Source organism: Nuphar pumila, chromosome 9 (assembly GCF_984573655.1).
Source record: "Nuphar pumila chromosome 9, dmNupPumi1.hap1.1, whole genome shotgun sequence".
Taxonomy (NCBI): Eukaryota; Viridiplantae; Streptophyta; class Magnoliopsida; order Nymphaeales; family Nymphaeaceae; genus Nuphar; species Nuphar pumila.
The window spans coordinates 9,084,186-9,104,577 of record NC_143257.1 but is presented as its reverse complement, the minus strand read 5'-3'; the positions used below and the strand labels follow the sequence as shown (position 1 = coordinate 9,104,577).

At 35.9% G+C, this 20,392-nt stretch overlaps 1 protein-coding gene across 1 annotated transcript in view; it reads right to left on the bottom strand.

The window, feature by feature from the left end:
• Positions 1-19,724, bottom strand: part of LOC149828388 (protein SHOU4-like) — a 32,766-nt gene extending 13,042 nt beyond the window's left edge. Inside the window, exons 1-2 of the mRNA XM_090017041.1 lie at positions 19,422-19,724; positions 19,001-19,156 (exon numbers count right to left, since the gene is read on the bottom strand). Of these exons, the coding sequence (XP_089873167.1) occupies positions 19,001-19,156; positions 19,422-19,724 (459 nt within the window). The remainder of the gene's footprint in view (positions 1-19,000; positions 19,157-19,421) is intronic.
• Between the last annotated feature and the right edge of the window lie 668 nt (positions 19,725-20,392).

Genomic DNA, 20,392 nt, shown 5'->3' with positions numbered 1-20,392 from the left:
AGAGTAGAGCCATCCAAGTGGCCTGAAAGGTCTTGACTTCGAATAAAAGGAGCAATTTGCCTTTTCCAAGTCAGATAGTTGTTGGTAGTTAACTTTTCTGAAACTAGTTGTCCAAGGAAGTTGGAAGAAAGACCCGAATTGCCTGAAGTATCCATTGGTAGCAGTAGTAACGTGATGTTCAGAACTGATAGAGAAGAAAATCAGAAAACAACGACTGTGTGGAAAAGAAACAATTTGCGTGATATGATAACGAAACTGGAAGAGAACTCAGCTCTAGAAAGGAACAATAATAGGTCTGAAACTACTTCAGATCTGTGACAGAGAAACTCAGCGAAAGAAAATAGAAGAAACAGAGGATGATGTCGTTGAAAGGAAAGAAGTATTTCAGCAAAAGGGAGAAAGAACAGAAGACTCGGCTGAAGGGGAGAAAGAACAAAAACAGACATGACCTGTCTGTAAACTCGACTGAAGAGGAGAAAGAGCAGGCTCGGCTCGTCAGAAGACTCAGGTGAAGGGGAGAAAGAACAAAAACAGACGTGACCTGCCTGTAAACTCGACTGAAGAGGAGAAAGAGCAGGCTCGGCTTGTCTGATTGGAAAAGGAGCAGACGTGACTGAAGATGGAGCAGGCACGGTAGATCGTGGTCAATGGAAGACTCGGCTGAAGGGGAGAAAGAACAAAAACAGACGTGACCTGTCTGTAAACTCGGCTGAAGAGGAGAAAGAGCAGGCTCGGCTCGGCTGATTGGAAAAGGAGCAGACGTGATTGAAGATGGAGCAGGCACGGTAGGTCGTGGCCAATAGAGCAAGCCCTTTCACATTCCCTGATGAAGAGACAGGCTCGACTGAAGGTGGAGCAGGCTCAACAGATCGTGGAACAGGCCCTTTCACGTTCCCTGATGAAGAATCAGGCTCGGCTTTGGGTGGAGCAGGCTCGGCAGATCGTGGCCAATGGAGCAGGCCCTTTCACGTTCCCTGATGAAGGCACTTTTACGCCCAGATGAATCGCTGCTCTGATACCATGATAAAATTGCCTTGTGTTGGCAGTTTTGTCGTGAATACCAAGAATAAGTGGAAGAAGAAAGGAGAGAGGAGAGGGGGTTTTCCTTGGAATCGGCAGCCACAGATTTTCTGTGTTACTGCACTAAATTTCATTAAGATAAAATAGGTTTACAAAATCTTTTACAATGGCAAGATTACCCCTAGTTAGTAATGTATATTACATTATAATATAGCATACACGTGGTCTATATGGATATGGATCCTCTACTGGATCCATATCTGATCTGTATTCTAATAAAGTTGACTTACATAAAAAAACAAAAAAAATAAAAACTAAATAAAAAGACACTACAGCCCCTATTGGACTGTATTTTATTACATGTCATGAAATAACCAAAATACCCTTTATATATGTATATTGCATAAATATATGTATATCAGTTAAATACAAAAATATATACACTATATTTTAACACTCTCCTTCAAACTTATGGTGAGATCATCGAAAGTTTATTAAGAAGATACAAAAATCTCAGTAGAGAAAGAGCTTTAGTGAAGAAGTCTGCAATCTGAAACTCGAACTAAACATATGGTAAAGTAATCGTCCATTTCAAGTATTCTTCTCGAACATAGTAGTAATTCATCTCAATATGTTTTGTTCGTTCATGAAATGTGTGATTGTTGGCTATATATATGGCATTTTTATTATAACAGCATAACTTTGAAGGTTCTGAAACATCAACACCCATATTTGAAAGTAATGATTTCATTAGCACGAACTCAGTTGTTGTTATAGACATCGCCCTATATTCAACTTTCGTGAAAGATAAAGACATTTTCTGTTGTTTTTTGCATCTCTAAGAAATTAGAGAATCACCTAAAAACACACAAAAACCTGTAGTTGAGTGATGGTTATTGGAATCTCCTCCCTAATCAGAATCAGTATAAGAAATAAGATTTAAATATGATAAAGAGAATAAGAATAGCCCTTTAGATATAGTTTTCTTAATGTATCAAACTATTCTTAACATGGCACTCATGTGAACTGATATAGGCGCATGCTGCAAGTCAGTTCCAGCATGCGCAATGTCTAGACTAGTAATAGATAAGTACATTAGTGATCTGATAAGTTGCCTATAAGGAGTTGGATCGTCTAATAAAACTCCATCTTCAGCTCTTATTTTAGCGTTTATCACTTTAGGAGTATCAGCATATTTTGTTTTTTTTATTCTCAAACGCGCAACAATATCAGCTGCAAACTTTATTTGAGACAAAATATACCCTCTTGGCAAGTATGCTACTTCAAATCCTAAGAAATATCTCAAAAAACTAAGGTCAGTCATATCAAAAGATTTCTTAAGCATAATCTTAATTTCTTCAATTTCTTTCCAATCATTCCCAGTGATGATCATATCATCAACATACAAGAGCAGAATGATAAGCGAGGTATCTATAGATCTTACAAAAAGAGTGGTATCAGTATAACATAATTTAAATTCAAAGTTCAACAAAGATTCACTAAATCGATCATACCATGCTTTAGGAGCTTTTTTAAGCGCATATAAAGCTTTTCGAAGATGAAGAACCATTTTATTTTCAATAGTCAGACCAAGGGGAGGATCCATGTAAACTTCTTCATTTAAATTTACATTTGAGAAAGCATTATTAACATCTAACTGACATATAGGTCATTTTCTAATAGATGCTACTGCAACTAGAGCCCTAATTGTGGTCATGCGAGCTACTGGGGCAAATGTTTCCTCATAATCTACTTCATATTCCTGTGAATACTCTTTTGCAACTAATCTTGCTTTATATCTTTCTAAGGACTTGTCACTCTTTGTTTAGACTTTAAATACTCATTTATATCTTATTGCCATCTTTCCCTTAGGAAGATGTTAGACTTTCCAAGTATGGGCCTTGTGTAATGCATCTAATTCTATTTTCATAGCTTCTACCCATTCTTTTATGTCTTTGGTTTCTTTATAATTGGATGGCTCATGATATGAATGAATTGATAGAAGATATGCCCTATAGTTTGGAGAGAAGGATCTATAGGAGACAAACCTATTTGGAGGTCTATGTATTCGTTCAGATCTTCTAACACTAGTTTCTTCAATATTTGTTGGTTGACTATACTTATCAAAAGCACATGGATGCTCCCCATTATCTCATCTAGAGCATTGTATAAGGTTATGACTTGGTTCTCTCTCTTCAATTGGTTCACCATTTGACCCAACATTATCACTATCATCATTATTGATATTTTCAATATTAGACTTAGGCAATAAGTCAAACAAGAAAGCATATACTCAGATTCTTCCTTAGGTTTTTCAAGATCAAATCCTTTTTCTTTTTTTAAGAAAAGTTACATTTCTAGATACATAAAGTTTTATCATTTTTAGAATCATAGCATCGATAGCCTTTTTTATTTTCGGAATATCCAAAAAATATATATTTAATAGCTTTAGAAGAGAGTTTGTCATATTTTTTAAAAAAGTGTAAAACATTTACATCCGAAGACTCTTAATCTTTTCAAATCGGGAGAAATTTTAAAGAGTTTTTCAATTGGAGATTTGTTTTCCAAAGTTTTAGAAGGCATTCTATTGATTAAATAGACTATGGTGAGAGTGACTTCGGCCCAAACCTTTTTGAAACTTCTTTTGAAATGAGTAGAATCCTAGTAGTTTCAATAATATGACAATGTTTTTGAGGGGTCCTAGGACAAGATTTTTTATGCAAAATACCATGAGTCTTTAGATAGGATTGAAAATCATTTGAAAGAAACTCTCTCCCCGAGTTTAATATGTCTTAAATTGATTTTTAACATTATGAAAAATTTTAAAACACGAAAAAACTTTGGATTTGAGTCTAAGGAAGTAAATTCAAGTGTCTAATAAAATCATCTGGGAATGTAACATAGTATGAATAAACCACCTTTTGACATAACGGGAGCGGGACCTCATACATCCAAATGCACTAATTCAAAGATTTCATTAGTCAAAGAAGTTCTAGATCCAAAAGGCATCATTTGCATTTTTTCAAATATACAATCTTCACGTACAAATTCTTTTTCCTTACAAAATTTTTTCAAGAATAGAAAAACAAATAGTTTGGATATACTTGGATGTCCTAATCTTTTATGCCAAAGATGCAAATTAATTTCTTTAATATGATTACAAAAAGAGTTTTTAAGTAGACATAAGAAATTCATATAGTAAAGATCTCTTCTATAGCCTTGCCCAATTAGCTTCCCTGACTGGAGATCCTGCACCCAACAAACCTTAGATGAGAAGAATACTTTACACCCATAATCGGGTATTTGGGAAATCGAAAAAGGAAATCGTGTTTTGACAAGTCTTTTAATGTTTTCAACTCCTTGTTTGTCACCTTCTGTGATGATCATATCGTCTACATAAAGAAGAAGAAGAATACCTGCATTAGAAATCTTAACAAACAAAAATGTATTAGTTAAGCAAGATTGAAATCCGATATTAAGTATAACTTGACTAAACATGTCATACCAAGCCTTTGGAGCTTGTTTAAAGCCATACAAAGCCTTATCTAAATGAAGAATCTTTCCTTTAGAAATAACTATATTAGGTGGTGCCTCCATATAAACTTATTCAACAAATTTACCATTAAGAAACGCATTCTTAACATCTATTTGGTATATACGTCATTTCTTCATAAAGGCAAAGGCTAATACGGTTCTATCCATTTGGTATAAACTTTTTGGTTTTGCATATCCTAAAAAGGCACAATGAATAGCATGAGGATAAAATTTATCATTTCTATCAGTGAACACAAAACATTTGCATCCAAAAACCCTTAGTCTAAAATAATCAGGAGTAAGTTTGAAAAGTTTTTCAACTGGTGATATATTTTTCAAGATAACAAATGGCATTTTGTTAATAAGATAAATTGTGGTCAAAGTGGCTTCGGCACAAAATTCTTTAGGTGCTTAATTTGAGATAAGCAAAGTTCATGTGGTTTCTATGATATGCCTATGTTTTCTTTCGGCCAAGTCATTTTGTTGTGGAGTGTAAGGACAAGATTTTTGACCTGTAATACCATTTGAATCCAGGTAATCTTTAAAATCTTTTGATAAAAATTCTCCCCTGAATCAGTGCGAAAGATAAAAATATCTTTTTCAAATTTATTTTTGACCAATTTATGGAATATTTAAAAATATAAAAAACTTCAAATTTATGTTTGAAAAAATAAATCCATGTGTGTCTAGTAAAATCATCAACAAAGATCACATAATATAAAAACCCACCCTTAGATACAACAGGTGCTAGGCCCCAAACATCTGAATGCACTAACTCAAGCGTCATGTAGAGACAAGTTCTTTCTTGAAATGGCAATCTTTTCATCTTGCTAAGAATGCAATCTTCACATATAAAATTTTCAAGATTAGAAAAAAATTTCATATTTGAAAAGTGTTGGATTTTGGATACATTAGGATGGCCAAGTCTTTATGTCATAAATCCCAATCCAATTTCTAAACGTTATAGCAAAAGGCATTTTTGAGTATTTCCAAAAAATCCATATAGTATAAACCCCCTTCCCTATAGCCTTCCCCAATAAGCTTTCCTGACTAGCGATCCTGCACTTGACAACCAATAGAAGAGAAAGAAACAGTATACCCATGGTCAAATAATTGAGAGATAGACAAAAGATTTAAGTTTAACTTGGAAATATATATAATTTTTTTAATAGAAAAACCTTTTGAAATATTTTCGAAATTTCATGTTCTCTTTATCTCAAGGGATGTCCCATCAACAGTAAAAACATTTGACCCACTTGAGTTACGACATTCGGATAAGATATCACCATTTTCTGTCATATGAAATGAGGCACCTGAGTCAAGAAGACAAAGAGTCTTACTGGGGTCAGAGATGCCCATAGAAGAAACCGCGGCTCTGGTTGATGAAGCTCCTTTAAGTAGAGGTTGGAGAGCTTATATAAGTTGAGTCAAGGATATGCTCCCAATGTTTGATTCTTATGTAGCTTTGAGCTTACTTGACTCTTGTGCAACTGAGGTTACCTTCTTCTCGTAGAGCCTCTTTAATTTAGGACAATATGTCTTGACATGTCCATAAGAAACAAACTTTTTTCTTCTCAAACTCATTGCCTTTTTTTCATAGTTATCATTGTTTGGTCTCTCATAATGTGGTGGTTTGTAAGCATGGATATGGTTTCCCGGCCTAGAAACGGCTAAGACCAAATCATCATCTTCTTTAGATATCTTCTTTTTAAGTCTATTTTCCTCCATACCTAGTTCTTCAATAGAGGAAACTTTTCTTCTATGAAGAAGAATCGATTTGGTAGACTCAAACTCCGGTCTTAGACCATTGATGAATTGATAGAAATGTTTCACATCAATTTTTCTTTGACGGACTTTTATGTCTTCAGGACAATGCCATTGTGGCTCAAGAAGAGCCAACTCATTCCAAAGGTCGAATAGCTCACTAAAGCATTTTTTAATACTTTTTCCTCCTTGAGTCATAGTATGTACTTTGTCTTGTAAGTTGCAAATACGGGCAATATCTTTAAGAGAATACATTCTCTTGAGATAGTCTCATGTTAAAACATATGTAATCATGTATATATATATATAAACATATATATATACATCATACCCGATAAAGGGTATTTTTGTAATTATGTCCAATAGGGGCATTTCAGTCTTTTTACTTTTCTTTTATTTCCTTTTCTTTTTCTATTTTCTTATTTTTTTATTTTTATTTTTTTATTGTAAAATGTATTAAATGCATTGCATTGGGGGTCCCAACTAAGAGTCGTTGGACCCCCAACGGTCACAAATGTGACCGTTGGGGGCCCAACGAGTCCTTGTTGGGCCTCCCAATGCCCTCTCTCTCTCACTCACTCTCTCACTCCTTTGCTTATAAATAGAGGGGTAATCCCCTATGTAACTTATGGCTTTTCAAGCCCTCATTCAATAAAGTTCATATTTTTTATGTGTTGCCTCTTTGAAGGCTCCTTGTGTTGTCCCTTAGTGGACTATTTCTATATTCTCCATTGTGGGTTTGGGTTTGTTCATTCATTGGACGGTGTGAATGCATTAAGCATTCTTGTTATACATTTCCGCATACTTTCTAACATCTCATGTTTTATTTGCATGTTCAAACTTAGCTAGCACTTCTTGATATCAAGACTAATAATGAGTCAAGACATAATCTTGGTGTGCCCCATTCTCCACTCTTTCTATTTTTTCTAATATGTGGTCATAAGCTTGGTCTTTTTAGCCTCCGTAAGAGGTACATCTTTTTCTCCTTCTATCTTAGTAAGGATTAGTTTGGGTTCCAAATCTGACCCATCCACTAATCCCCACAACCTTTTCCCCAATATGAAGTGCTTCATGATTGAAGCCCATGTTACAAAGTTTGTGTTATTGAGTTTGATGGGTTTTAGGATTACAAGGTCTAAGAAAAAGAATAGAAGATAGACATGAGGAAGAAAAGAGAGGAGATAATCAAAAATATCACAAGCACTTCACTACCAAGAGAGCACTTCCAATAAAGAACATGAACACACGAGCACTCCGCCACCAAGAAAGCACCTCCAATAAAGAGCACGAACACACAAGCACTCCACCACCAAGATGGTAACTGAAAAACTAAAATTTAGTTTCTCCTACCTAAGACATGCTACACACTTTTGTAATCTATGTCATATGGGTGCTCCATCCCTTGTATCATGTCACTTATATATTAATCATGTGGAGAACTGCATAAAAATAGTTGTATCCTATTGAAAATTTATGTAGTATAGTATAGCATAGTGTTATGTAAAGTAGCTTTATATATGTTAGTTTGTACATACCGTATAAAGAAGGGGCATAGTAGTCATTTTAGATTTTCCCTTTTGTTGTACTAAAGGGGGTCGGCCCTCTATGTATAAGTGTTCATCATTCACGTCACGTAATAGAAGAACTTTGTTCTCCTCATTTTGTTGTGTCACTATTATAAGGGCTTTGATCATATGAAGAATTATTACCCCATCCTCAAGAAAAAAAAGGGGGGCGCATATACAACTTCTACTGAGAGTGATGGTGTAATTCCCAAGAATGAGCAATCAGGTGGTTCTGCATCGATTGGTGGTGAAGTGATGGGTAGTGTACAGCTTCAGAGACCAGAGCATGTTCAACAGGAGATCCAGCACTAGATTCAGCAATTGCAGCTTCTTGTTGAGTCAGTCGTTGGTCCTTCTTTCGCTGTCACTCTTGCCTTTTCCTCTGGTATTGATTTCTCAGGTATCTCAGGTCCTTCTAGTTGACTAATAGACTCTGAGACCTCATGTCATATGAGGCCTCATGAGTTTGTCTTAGCTAAATGTCGTCCCTATAGTGGCATTTTTCGCATTGCAAATGGTTCTTCTATGTTTGTCTCCAAAGTAGGTTCAATTACTTGGGACTCTTATTCTAGTAGTAAATTTAATTTTTTTCAAGTTTATCATGTTTTATCCCTTGCTATGAATCTTATCCTTATAGGTCAAATTACCAAACTTAACTGTAATGTTATCTTCCCCGTTGTTGGTTGTGTTGTGTTGTGTTATGCAAGAAACGTTGTCAGGGAAGAAGATTGGGAATGGTCATAGGAAAGGCAATTTGTACTACCTAGACTGGACTGATATGAGGGAGTAGAAGGAAGACAGAACCGGATATGGAGCTTCAGATTAGGATGAGTCTGTTTTGTGGCACCAAGGATGGGCATATTTTCAGCTCTAAATTCGAAAGTTTAGTGTCATTGAAAAGTTTTGGAAAATCTAAGCTAGTTGTGCCAAATCATGATAAAGATTATGTGAGTTGTCGATTGGCCAAGAGTCATGCTCTGCCATTCAAGTCTAGTGATAGGGAATCAGATAATCCTTTTAATTTGATACATTCAAATGTATGGGGTCATTCTCCTGTTATGTCAAAAGGAGGATCATCCTATTTTTAAACTTTCATAGATGATTGTATAAGGTTTACTTGGATATACTTTATGAAAAATAGAAGTGATCTTTTTGACATTTTTAAAAGCTTTTGGGTCATGGTTGAGAATCAATTTGCAGCTAAGATTAAAACTCTAGTGGTGAATACGTTAGTTATGTATTTGAAAGATTTCTGCAAGAAAGAGGCATTGTTCACCAAAAGTTGTATCCTTACATTCCTGAGCAAAATGGTGAAATTGGAAACAGCAAGAGCTCTTCTACTTGGTGGAGAAGTACCTAAAATATCTTGGGCAGATGCAATTCAACTAAGCATTTATCAGATAAATCGTATGCCTTTTGGGGTACTTCAAGGCATATCTCCTTTTCAAAAACTATATCAAAAAGTTTCAAACTATGATATGTTGAAACTTGAAAGTGTTTGGTTGTGTATGCTTTGTCTTGCTAGCTGACAAATTCAGAGATAAGTTATCCCCTAAAGCTGTCAAATGTTGCTTTCTTGATTTTTTTGAGAGCCAAAAAGGATACAAGTATTATGATCCGGTTGGAAAGAAAGCGTAGGTATCAAGACATGTCTTTCAAGAGAATGTGTTATACTTTAGTCAGTATGGAGAAAAGACAAAAAATGAGACTGACTTGTTCTTTTTTGTTCTCTTTGAAGAGAAGGTAGGAGAGAGGATAGAGAGTCAAGGAGAGCAGGTTCTAGATAAAGATAGGTTTGGTCAGACTTACTCAAGGAAACAAGAAGGTGATTGAAATTTCATGTCTAGATCAAGTGGAAGAGCAGGGAAGGGAAGAGGTCAATCTTGATCTCATTCCTACGACAGCTAATTCAGAACAACAACAACAACAACAACAAAACTTAGAGTTACCATCTTCCGGTTTGGTACGTAAAAGTACTAGACCTTCTGTACTTTTGTTTCATTTTGTATCATATGAGTCTTTTGCATATCATCATCGTGATTTCTTAGCCTTAATTCATTCTTATGTTAAGCTTGAATCCTATGCAGAAGCAATAGGAAAGGAGGAGTAGCAAAGAGCCATGGTTGATTAAATAGATGCACTTAAAAGAATACAGGCATGGAAACTAGTAAAACCTCCTCCCAAGAAAAATATTATAGGCAGCAAATGGATGTACAAGGTAAAGACAAAGGCAAATGGGTCAGTGCAGAGGTATAAAGTCAGATTGGTAGATAAGTGGTAGAGTCAGCGGTTTGGAATTGACTTTGAAGAAACTTTTGCTCTTATGGCTCATATGACCATAATTCGTACTCTTTTAGCAATGGCATCCATACAGCTGTGAGATCTTTGGCAATTAGATGTCAAGAATGCATTCTTAAATGGAAATTTACAAGAAAAAGTGTATATGGAGTTACCATAAGGATACTCAGATCTAGAAGGTAGGGTGTGTAGACTTCGCAGAGCTCTATATGGTCTCAAACAAGCACTTCAAGCTTGGTTTGAGAAGTTCAGTTCAGCAATAAAGTCACTTGGTTTTGATCAAATTTATCACGATCCTGTTTTGTTTGTCTTCCTCTGCTCTTGGAAAATATATATTACTTTTTTATATAGATGATATGGTTCTTACTGAAGATGACATGAAGAAGACTGAAGAGACAAAAAAGAAATTGGCCAATATGTTCGAGATGAAAGATTTAGGGCGTTTAAAGTACTTCCTTGGCCTTAACATAGCCTACTCTTCAAGAGGACTGTACTTGTCCCAACATAAGTATGCTACAGATTTGATTGTGACAACAAGATTAGCAGATGACGAGAAAAAAGTAAATTCTCCCATGGAGGCTAACTTGAAGATAAGAGCAACTTATGGTGTTGAGCTAGAGGATCCTATAGTATGAAGGCAGTTAGTTGGGAGCCTTATATATTTGACTATATCCAAACCATATATAACCTAAGTCACACGGACTCGGCTTGAAGGTCGACGCACCTGCATCGATATGCCCCGACATGAGTGCGGACACAGGTGCAGCTTCAAACATGGGGCGGACACGATCAACGAAGAGTCAGACTCGGTCAATGCACCGGGGCCGAGTCCGTTCATGTTTTGGACTCGGTCAACATTGACCAAGTCTATATTCGTCCATTTTTAAAAAAAAAATGTTTATTTTTGCTTTTTATTTTTGCTTTAAAATTTACAATCTTATTATTAATTTATTGCTATATATATAATTATATATATATATATATTTAAAAATATATATATATATAGTCGAGTCCTCGTGTCCAAAATTTTTGAAATTGCGTCGCACCCGCACCCATGTGACAGTATATAACCCACGCAGTTCTTACCAATACGTGTAATCGGCAACTTTACATTGTTATCCCAATGACCTTTCCATATTTGTATTGGATCTCGAACTTCACTTAATCTCTTGTCATATGATTTAAACATCCTAAGTCGATGATCCAATAAGGACCATAGCCAATCACCTTGGTATTTGATACCAATGTTATGACTACTTCATTTTGGCTAGCCACATCCCTTTCTGGCTTCTCCACCACGTCAATAGAAATTTTAATATTCCAATTTTTCTCACTCGCATGTTAGTCTCAAGATGCAGTGCCTACGTTTTCTTCGACAATCTTTTTTCTTCTTGCTTTAATAGTCATGAGAATAATAGCCTTTCTTGTCATGGGTACAACACTCAACACTTTAGCGATAGTTTCTTTCTCAATGATTACTGAGGATTTCTTCACCAAGCTCCCCCTCATCCGTTGCTCTAGCTTTGCTTACCAGATTTAATCTTTTCTAACTTATTAATACTTTTTATTGCTGTCCTTTTTGTTAAGAAGGATTTCTTCTTCCTCTTTGATAGTCATACCAAACATTTCTTTAATGAGAGTCTCTTGATTTGCAAGCATACTAATTCTATGATAGACAGCTAGGCCGGTTAGCCTTATACTGTTATGAAGCCAATGTATTCAGGTCTCAACCCTTTAATAATGATTCATCTCATTTTTGCCTTTTTTATCCTTGCTTTCAGATTTAGTTGGTGTATTTTTTGACATAAAATCTTCACTTTCCTGAAGAAATAACTAATTAATGTTCATCCTTGAATGACCATGAGCTTATTTTCCAAAAGTTGAAGTTAAACATCATTTGTTTTAGCAAATAAAAGTTGCCAAGGCAGCCCATGCAACTTTCGGAGTTTGGCATCCTTAATATACTTCAACAATTCTTTTTCAGTAATTGTCTTTATCACAAACAAGGTTTTTCCTTCTTTTATCTTTCATTTACTTTGTACCTCTGTTTGTCAGCACCAATGAGGTAGTGTCGCTATTGTCAACAACCTCACAGAGATCTTGGTGACGAAATACAATTTTATACAGAATTGTCAATAATCATAATTATAATGAGTGAGTTCTTTTCATACTTTTGTTCATGCAGTCATGTCTGTCAACACGATTAGTGAAGCCACTCATCAAACTTTGAACATCAAGAAGAATGGTTCCTGAATGATCGGCTTTACAGCTCCTACTACTCACATGTTAAAATATATGTTTGTATATATATACTCATGTGTGTGTGTGTGTATATATATATATATATATGTGTGTGTGTGTGTGTGTGTGTGCATAATCTGTTTTGTATTAGTTTGCCCGATAGGGGCATTTTTGTCTTTTCACATGTAATTATAGTTGTTTATTAAAAACAACTATACTTTAGTTTCTCTTATTTTTCTTATTTTATTTTTCTTTTTTTATTTTATTTCCTTGCCATTGAGGGCCCCACTCCATAGAGTCATTGGGGTCCCAACGGTCATAAATATGACTGTTGGGAGCTCCCCAATGACTCTATGAAGGGAGATCCCAATGGCCTCCCTTTAAATTTGTTGTATAAAATAGGGGAGGAGTTCCCCCTATTCCTCTCAATGATTTCAATCCTATTATCAATAAAATCCTATTCTTTTACTTGTTGGTGTTGCCCTTTGTAGGCACTTTGTATTGTCCCATTGTGGACTTTGGCTTATGTACTTTTGTGCCTATTGTGCCTTTGTAATTGTCCACTCTTTGACTTGTTTTGTGTTTTTGCACATTGTTCTTGTAATTCCGCATACTTCATTACGTGGTATCAAAGCCATAGTACTCTTGGTCTCTTGAAGAGTGACCATTGAAAAATCGTGATTCGGGGATCGACGTGCTTGCAGTAACTCAAGTGGAGGGGTTCTTACGTGTTATTCCATAATCCTTCTTTCCTCTTCTACTAATGGAGAATGAGCAAAAGATTGATCTCTCTTTAAAGTGAATGGTACAAATTACATTGTGTTGGCATCCGCCATGAAAAATAACCTCAAAGGCAAGAAGCTTTGGGGATATGTGATAGCTTTTATTCCAAAATCTCAACTCAAACTCAACTTGGAGGTCAAGAAAAGGCTTTAGAAGGAAATGTTCGTATAAAAGCTATTGAAAACCATCAATCCAAGATAGAAAATTTGGAAAGTAAACATGCAAAAAAATTTGCATGGTTTATGAACAATGTTGAGCTCAAAATATGTATCAACATCGCTAAGTTCCGCAAAGCAAATGAGGCATGGTTTTTATGAAATGTATGTACACACAAAAAAATCTTGCAAGGCAATTCTTTCTTCAAGAAAAAATGTATACCATCAAACAAGGGGACATGAGTGTTCATGATTATTTTATCACTCTCTTATAAGATGAATTATCTCTTCTTAAATCTAAGTAGGTCGCTAGTGAAGATGTTGAATTAAGAAAAGAGCAAATGGAAAAAGAGCACTTTTTTCAATTCTTACATGGGCTTAGCCCCAAATATGAACAAATTAGATCTTCTCTTCTTCATAGATTTAAGTTGCTTCCTTTAGAGGACGTCGTTGCCGAAATATGCCAAGAGGAGACTCGTCTTGGTATGATAAAAGGAGAAAATGAAGTATTAGCCATGTCCAAACCCAACAATATAACACCCCAAAGAACAAAGTGACTTACGTTGAAGAAACCACAACAAGGAAGAACCAATCAAAGAAAAAGATTCATTTTCACTTGCTCAATTATCAGAAGCACTTCAAATATTACTTAAATCTCTATCTACATCGGGTGTCGCGATAGCCTCACCTTCTCCTCCGAGTATATATTCTTGGATCTTTGATTCAGGGGCCTCCTTTCATATGGCACCTCATGACAATGGACTATCTGATATATTTCAACTGTCGATGGAACATCTTTGCAAATTAAAAGTATCGAAACTTTAAATTCCTCTCAAAGTTTTTGTGCCAAAAGTGAGAGTTGTTCCTTAACTAAATTTAAACATTTTTTCCGTTTCACAAATTTTCGATCATGGATGTGAAATCTTCGTCTTATCTAAGGATTGCTCCGTGCAGGATCTCCGATCAGGGAAGCTGATTAGGCAAGGCCATAGGAGGGGAGATCTTTACTTCATGAATTATCTATCTTTCAAATTCTTTTTGTAATTATGTCCAAGATAAGGATATTGAAACTTGGCATAAAATACTTGGATACCCAAGCTTCTCAAAGATGTATCTTCTTCCTTTTGAAAAAAAAAATTGTAATGAAAAAAATTTAATTTGCAAAGATTGTATCTTTTGAAAGATGAAATCCACTCATTTTCCTAATAGAACCTTTGTCTCTAAGATACCTTTTGAATTAGTGCATTCGGATGTTTGAAGACATTCTTTTGTCATATCAAAATGAGGATATTCATATTATGTTACCTTTATCGTTGATTTCACTATATATGTGTGGATCTACTTTCTTAATTTCAAATCCGATGTGTTATCTTTCTTTAAAAAATTTTGTAAGATTGTCAAAAATCAATTTCAAAGAAACATTTCTATTCTTAAATCTTATTCAGGTGGTGAATACTTAGCAAATGAGTTTCAAAATTATGGAGAACAAAACGGGATTTGTCACCAAAAGTCATGACATAAAACTTCCCAACAAAATGGATTAGCCGAAAGAAAATATAGACACATTATAGAAACCACTGGGACACTACTTATTTTTAAAGATATTTCAAAAAGTTTTTGGGTCGAGGCCGCTCTAACATCAACAAATTTGATAAATAGAATGGCCTCATTATCCTTGCAAAATGCATCTCCTTATGAAAATATATTTGAAAGAACACCTGATTTCAAACGATTATGAATTTTTTGTTGTAAGTGTTTTGTACTCTTGCATAAAAGAAATAAATTGTCTCCAAAAGCCATGGAATGTGTGTTCATGGGTTACGGAGAAAACCAAAAAGGATATAAATGTTTTGACTCTAAGAGTAACAAATTATATGTTTCAAAAGATATAACCTTTTTGGAAAATGGTTTTGAGAGAACCAAGGAAAACAATGAAGTCGATTATATTTTTCTACTTAATCTCTTGACACAATAAGAGTTGACTTCTTGTGATGATTCTTTGAATGGCATCGGGGATAATACCTTAAATGATAATGAAAATGGTGATGATAATATGCATTCAATTGATGAGAATGAGGAATCATCTATAAGAAATAATGATATTGTTGATAAACTCATACAAATACATGCCCGGCATAAGCAAAAGTATCCTTTAGATGCTTTAAAAAAATATTTACAAAATTCATCGTTAGAAGAAACCTCTCTTAGAAGATCCAATTGTATCTCCAATCCACCAAGTAGGTTTGTATCTTATGACACATTAACACCAAAATATAGGTCATGCCTAATAGCTTTACATTTCTATCATAAACCGTCACACTATAATGAAGCCAAAAATCTTCCACAATGGGTTGAAGTAATGAATATAGAACTTAAAGCTCCTTGAAAAAGCTAAAACATGATAAATAACTTTGTTACCCATAGGAAAGAAATCTATAGGATGTAGATGATGGGACTCTAGAACAATATAAAGCTAGGTTAGTAGCCAAAGTATACTTTCAAGAATATAGAATTGACTATAAAGAAACATTTGTCACAGTAGCTAGAATGGCTAGTGTTAGGACACGCATAGACGTTGCATCTATTAAAAAATAACACATGTACCAACTAAATGAGAAAAATATTTTTTTAAATGGTGAATTAAATGAAGAGGTATACATAGATCCTTCGCCGAGGTTTTGTATTGAAAAAAGATAAAATCCTTAAACTTAAAAAGGCTTTATATGGTCTAAAAAAAGCTCATAAAGTTTGGCATGATAAATTTAGTAATGTAATGACTCATCTGGGTTTTTATTCTTGCTATACTGACACTGTTCTTTTTGTTAAAAGTACAGGTTATACGGTAGTTATTCTTCTACTTTATGTAAATGATATGATTATCAGCAGAAGTGACAAACAGGGAATTAGTGATATTAAAAATATTTTAAAAGAACATTTTGATATGTCTGATTTAGGTTTTTTAAGATATTTCTTAGGTATTCAAGTTGCGTACTCTTCTAAAGGGTACATTCTTTCTCAAATGAAACTTGTTGTTGATATTTGTACCAAGTCTGACATTACAGATGATAAGAAAATAAAAAACCCAGAAGCAATTAATGTTAAATTGAGGCTGGAAGATGCGACTCTGCTTAAAGATCCTACATCTTACCGCCAACTAATTGGGTCGCTCACTTATTTATCCATCACTCGGGCAAGATATAGCTCATGCAGTTCATTCCGTTATCCAGTTTCAGTAAACTCCTACCAATGTGCACATGAGTGGTCTTGAGAATTGTTAGATACATGAAGAATACTATAACCAAAGGGGTTTTTTTATCCTCATCTTCTTCATTTGATTTACATGCTTATACTGATGTTGATTGGGGTGGAAATCTCAATGATAGAGTCTCAACTACCAGCTTTTGTGTTTTTTTAGGTGACTATGATTTCATGGAGATGCAAGAAGCAGCAAAAAGTATCATTATCCTCAACTGAAGCTTAATATCGTGCAATGGTTACAACAACAATGGAGCTTGTGTGGCTTAAAAGTCTTCTCAATGATATGAGAATAATCAACTCAACACCTACATTGTGAGCAACCACACCTTCCATAAACGAATTAAACATATTGAGATTGATCGTTACTATGTACGTGATGAATATCTGAAACAAACTATTATATTGTCGTATGTCACATTGGAGTACTAGTTGGCGGATTTCTTCACCAAAGCTCTTTATACTCGGTTTATTTTTCTCCTTAGCAAGCTTTCGATCATTTCCCCATAAGTTTGAGGAGTGTTAATATATATATATATATATATATATATATATATATATATATAAAATCTGTTTTGTATTATTCTGCCCGATAGAGGCATTTTTGTCTTTTCACATATAATTATAATTGTTTATTAGAAATAACTATATTTTAGTTTTCCTTGTTTTTCTTATTTTCTTTTTCTTTTTTTAATTTTATTCCCTTTCCATTGGGGGGCCCACTCCATAGAGTTGTTGGAGCCTCAACGGTCATAAATATGACTATTGGAACGACTCTATGAAGGGAGCTCCAAATGGCCTCCCCTTAAATTTGTTGTATAAAATAGGGGAGGAGTTCCCCCTATTCCTCTAAATGCTTTCAAGCATATTATCAATAAAATCTTATTCTTTTACTTGTTCATGTTGTCCTTTGTAGGCACTTTGTATCGTCCCATTGTGGACTTTGGCTTATGCACTTTTGTGCCTATTGTGCCTTTGTAATTGTCCACTCTTGGACTTGTTTTGTGTTTTTGCACTTTGTTCTTGTAATTCCGCATACTTACATCACAATGGACTAAGTCACGTGTTCTCACACAAGCTCAAATGGACCCACGATTAAAACCACTCTAATACCACTTATTGGGTGGTGGTTCTCACACTAGAAGCTTGTTCAGGTTCCCTTAGAGACTCTATCATGTACAAGCAGATTGTAGAAAGCCTGCTCTATTTGACCTTAACCAGATCTGACATTACATATGCAATTGGTGTTAGTCAATTCATGTAAACACCTAGAAAAAGTCACCTCCACACAGTTTCTGTATCCTGTGTTATAGTCTGCGATGTTCTGTGCAACAAAGAGAGTCATGAATGGATAGGGTACTATGATTTTTTACTTTGCCAATGATCAAACTACTCGGCAATCCCCACGAGATACACCTCCAAGCTGGGATCGACACCAATATCATAGTGTAGTAAGAAATATAGAACATAAAAAAATGGGTTGCTCCAATCTGGGATCCCCACGAGCAACCCATTTTTTTCCTTATCAAATACAGAGATAGAATACAGTGTTGCTACCATAACTGCACAAGAGTCTACCTAGTTGACACAGTTGTTTCAAGATTTGCATCAAGAATTGAATATGCCAATGACCCTATGCTGTGATAACCTTTCAACTATCAAACAAGCTGAAAATCCAAATTTTCATGCCAAAACCATGCAAGTTAAGTACATTTTCACTACACTGGAGAGAGAATTTTACAAGAAAACTTATGTTGGCACCAATCAGAGTAGATGACCAAAATGGTAATATATTTACTAAATGACTAGATGATTCAACATTTATCAAACAGCGTGCAAGATTTGACATGATTAAGAGGTGGACAATCAGAAAAGTCGGGGAATGTTAAGATCAACATTGACAAGTTGGTTTTCGTTTTATATTTTTTTATTATAAATTGACTCATTCTTTTGACATCTTGTATGGGTGTTAAAGTGTCATTTGATAGAGCATCTCAACTGTATGGTATGTATTGTTGTTTTCTTTTTTTGTCAAAGTATTATTGGTGCGACCATGAAACCGCTTCAAGTGGGGTCCACTACCCAACAACTGCATCATTCAGGAAAAAGCCCAAGCATTCACTGTAAACTTTTCATCCATATCATTTGTTACTAAAGAGTAACGCAAGCCTTGATGTGCAAAAACAGACAGTTGGTAGCGGGTCTTCATACTAAGACTAATATCACCCATGTGTTTAAAGCACCCAATGTAGATGAGACAAGGCATGATAATGATGGTGGTGGTAGTAGTAAATGATGGTACATATCTTCAAAGTTTAGTCATTAAACTGGTTCTAATTCTAAACGAGCAAAGCACAGTTCAACACCAAAGAGAACGAATCGCACCTCCGAGTATACTAGCCTCCACATGGACCAACCTCCATTAGCGTTCGCCAACATGGAAGCGAGACCTCCATACTTGTACAGACTTGTAGATGTATACACACACCTAGAAGCCTTCTCATACGAAGACTCAAGCGCCACGCTCCCACAAGAAGCGACCTGATGATGCCCATGAATCACACACACACGTTATAAACATAAAAGGATCGCCCGAAATCATAAAAGGAAAACATCGCAAAAGTGCAGCTTAGGGGGAGGAAATGTGAGAATAGTTATTACATGAAGGGTGCAGATGTAATGTTCCATAAATCTTAAGGGGACTAAAGATATATACATATATAACAAAAGAATGCGAAGAACAGGGGAAAGCTAAAACCCTAGAAAGAAGAAAAGAGGAGGAGGAGGAAGGAAAGACGAGAGGTACCCCTGTGACCTTGACGAACTGGCCGTCGGCGGCAGCAGCGAGGGCCGAGTCGGGGAGGCGGGAGAGGAAGGAGGCGAGAGCCCGGCGGCGCCAGTTCCAGGCGTTCCAGGAAAGGAGGGCGAGGAGGAGGGCGGAGAGGGAGAGGAGGAGGAGGAGGCAGAGGGCGTTGTGGACGACGAAGAGGACGAAGGCGAAGACGGAGAGGCCGAGGACAAAGAGGCAGAGGAGGGTGCAGGCGGCCGCCCGAGGGATGCTGGACCAGAAGGTGGCAACGTCCCCCTCGCTTCGGGACAGGTCGTTCATCTCATATTTTCCAGACTTTGCTGCTGCAAACCTCGTCTCCGCTAGTCGTTCCGTCCCCAGGAAGAAGGTAGGAAAGAAAGACACCAAGGAAGAGGAAGCAGAGAGAGTGTTGTTTCTCTCAAACTCGGTCGTCCGTTTTTCTCGTTCGCGATCGGCTTCACGAAATTACGAAAAAAATGCCTATGTTTGAAAAATATATCTGAAATGTTTTGGTTTGGTTCGGACTTCGGAGTCCTAATGTTGTCAGTATCGGTGGGTATGTATCGTATCGGCATAAAATCGACATGCTCCACCCTTGAATCGGCTATTTTTTAATAAATATAAAAATTAATTAAAATTATTTTAATATTATACGTGTAATTCTGATTGATATGTAATACTTTTTAATTATTTTTTATCCCATTCAGAATAATTCACTTGAGTATGGGTACTGGCCGATTCACCTGAATAGTTGGCCAAATGATACAGGGTCGATACTACAGGGGTGGCAATAGGGTCCGGTTGGTGGGTTGGGGTTAATGGGTTGGCGGGTCGGAATACCGACCAATATGACCCATTTATTAAACGGGTCGGATGGGGCAAACACGAACATGACCCATTTATTAAATGGTTAACCCGACATGACATGGTTAACCCCTTTAATAAAGGGGTCGGGTCGACACGACACC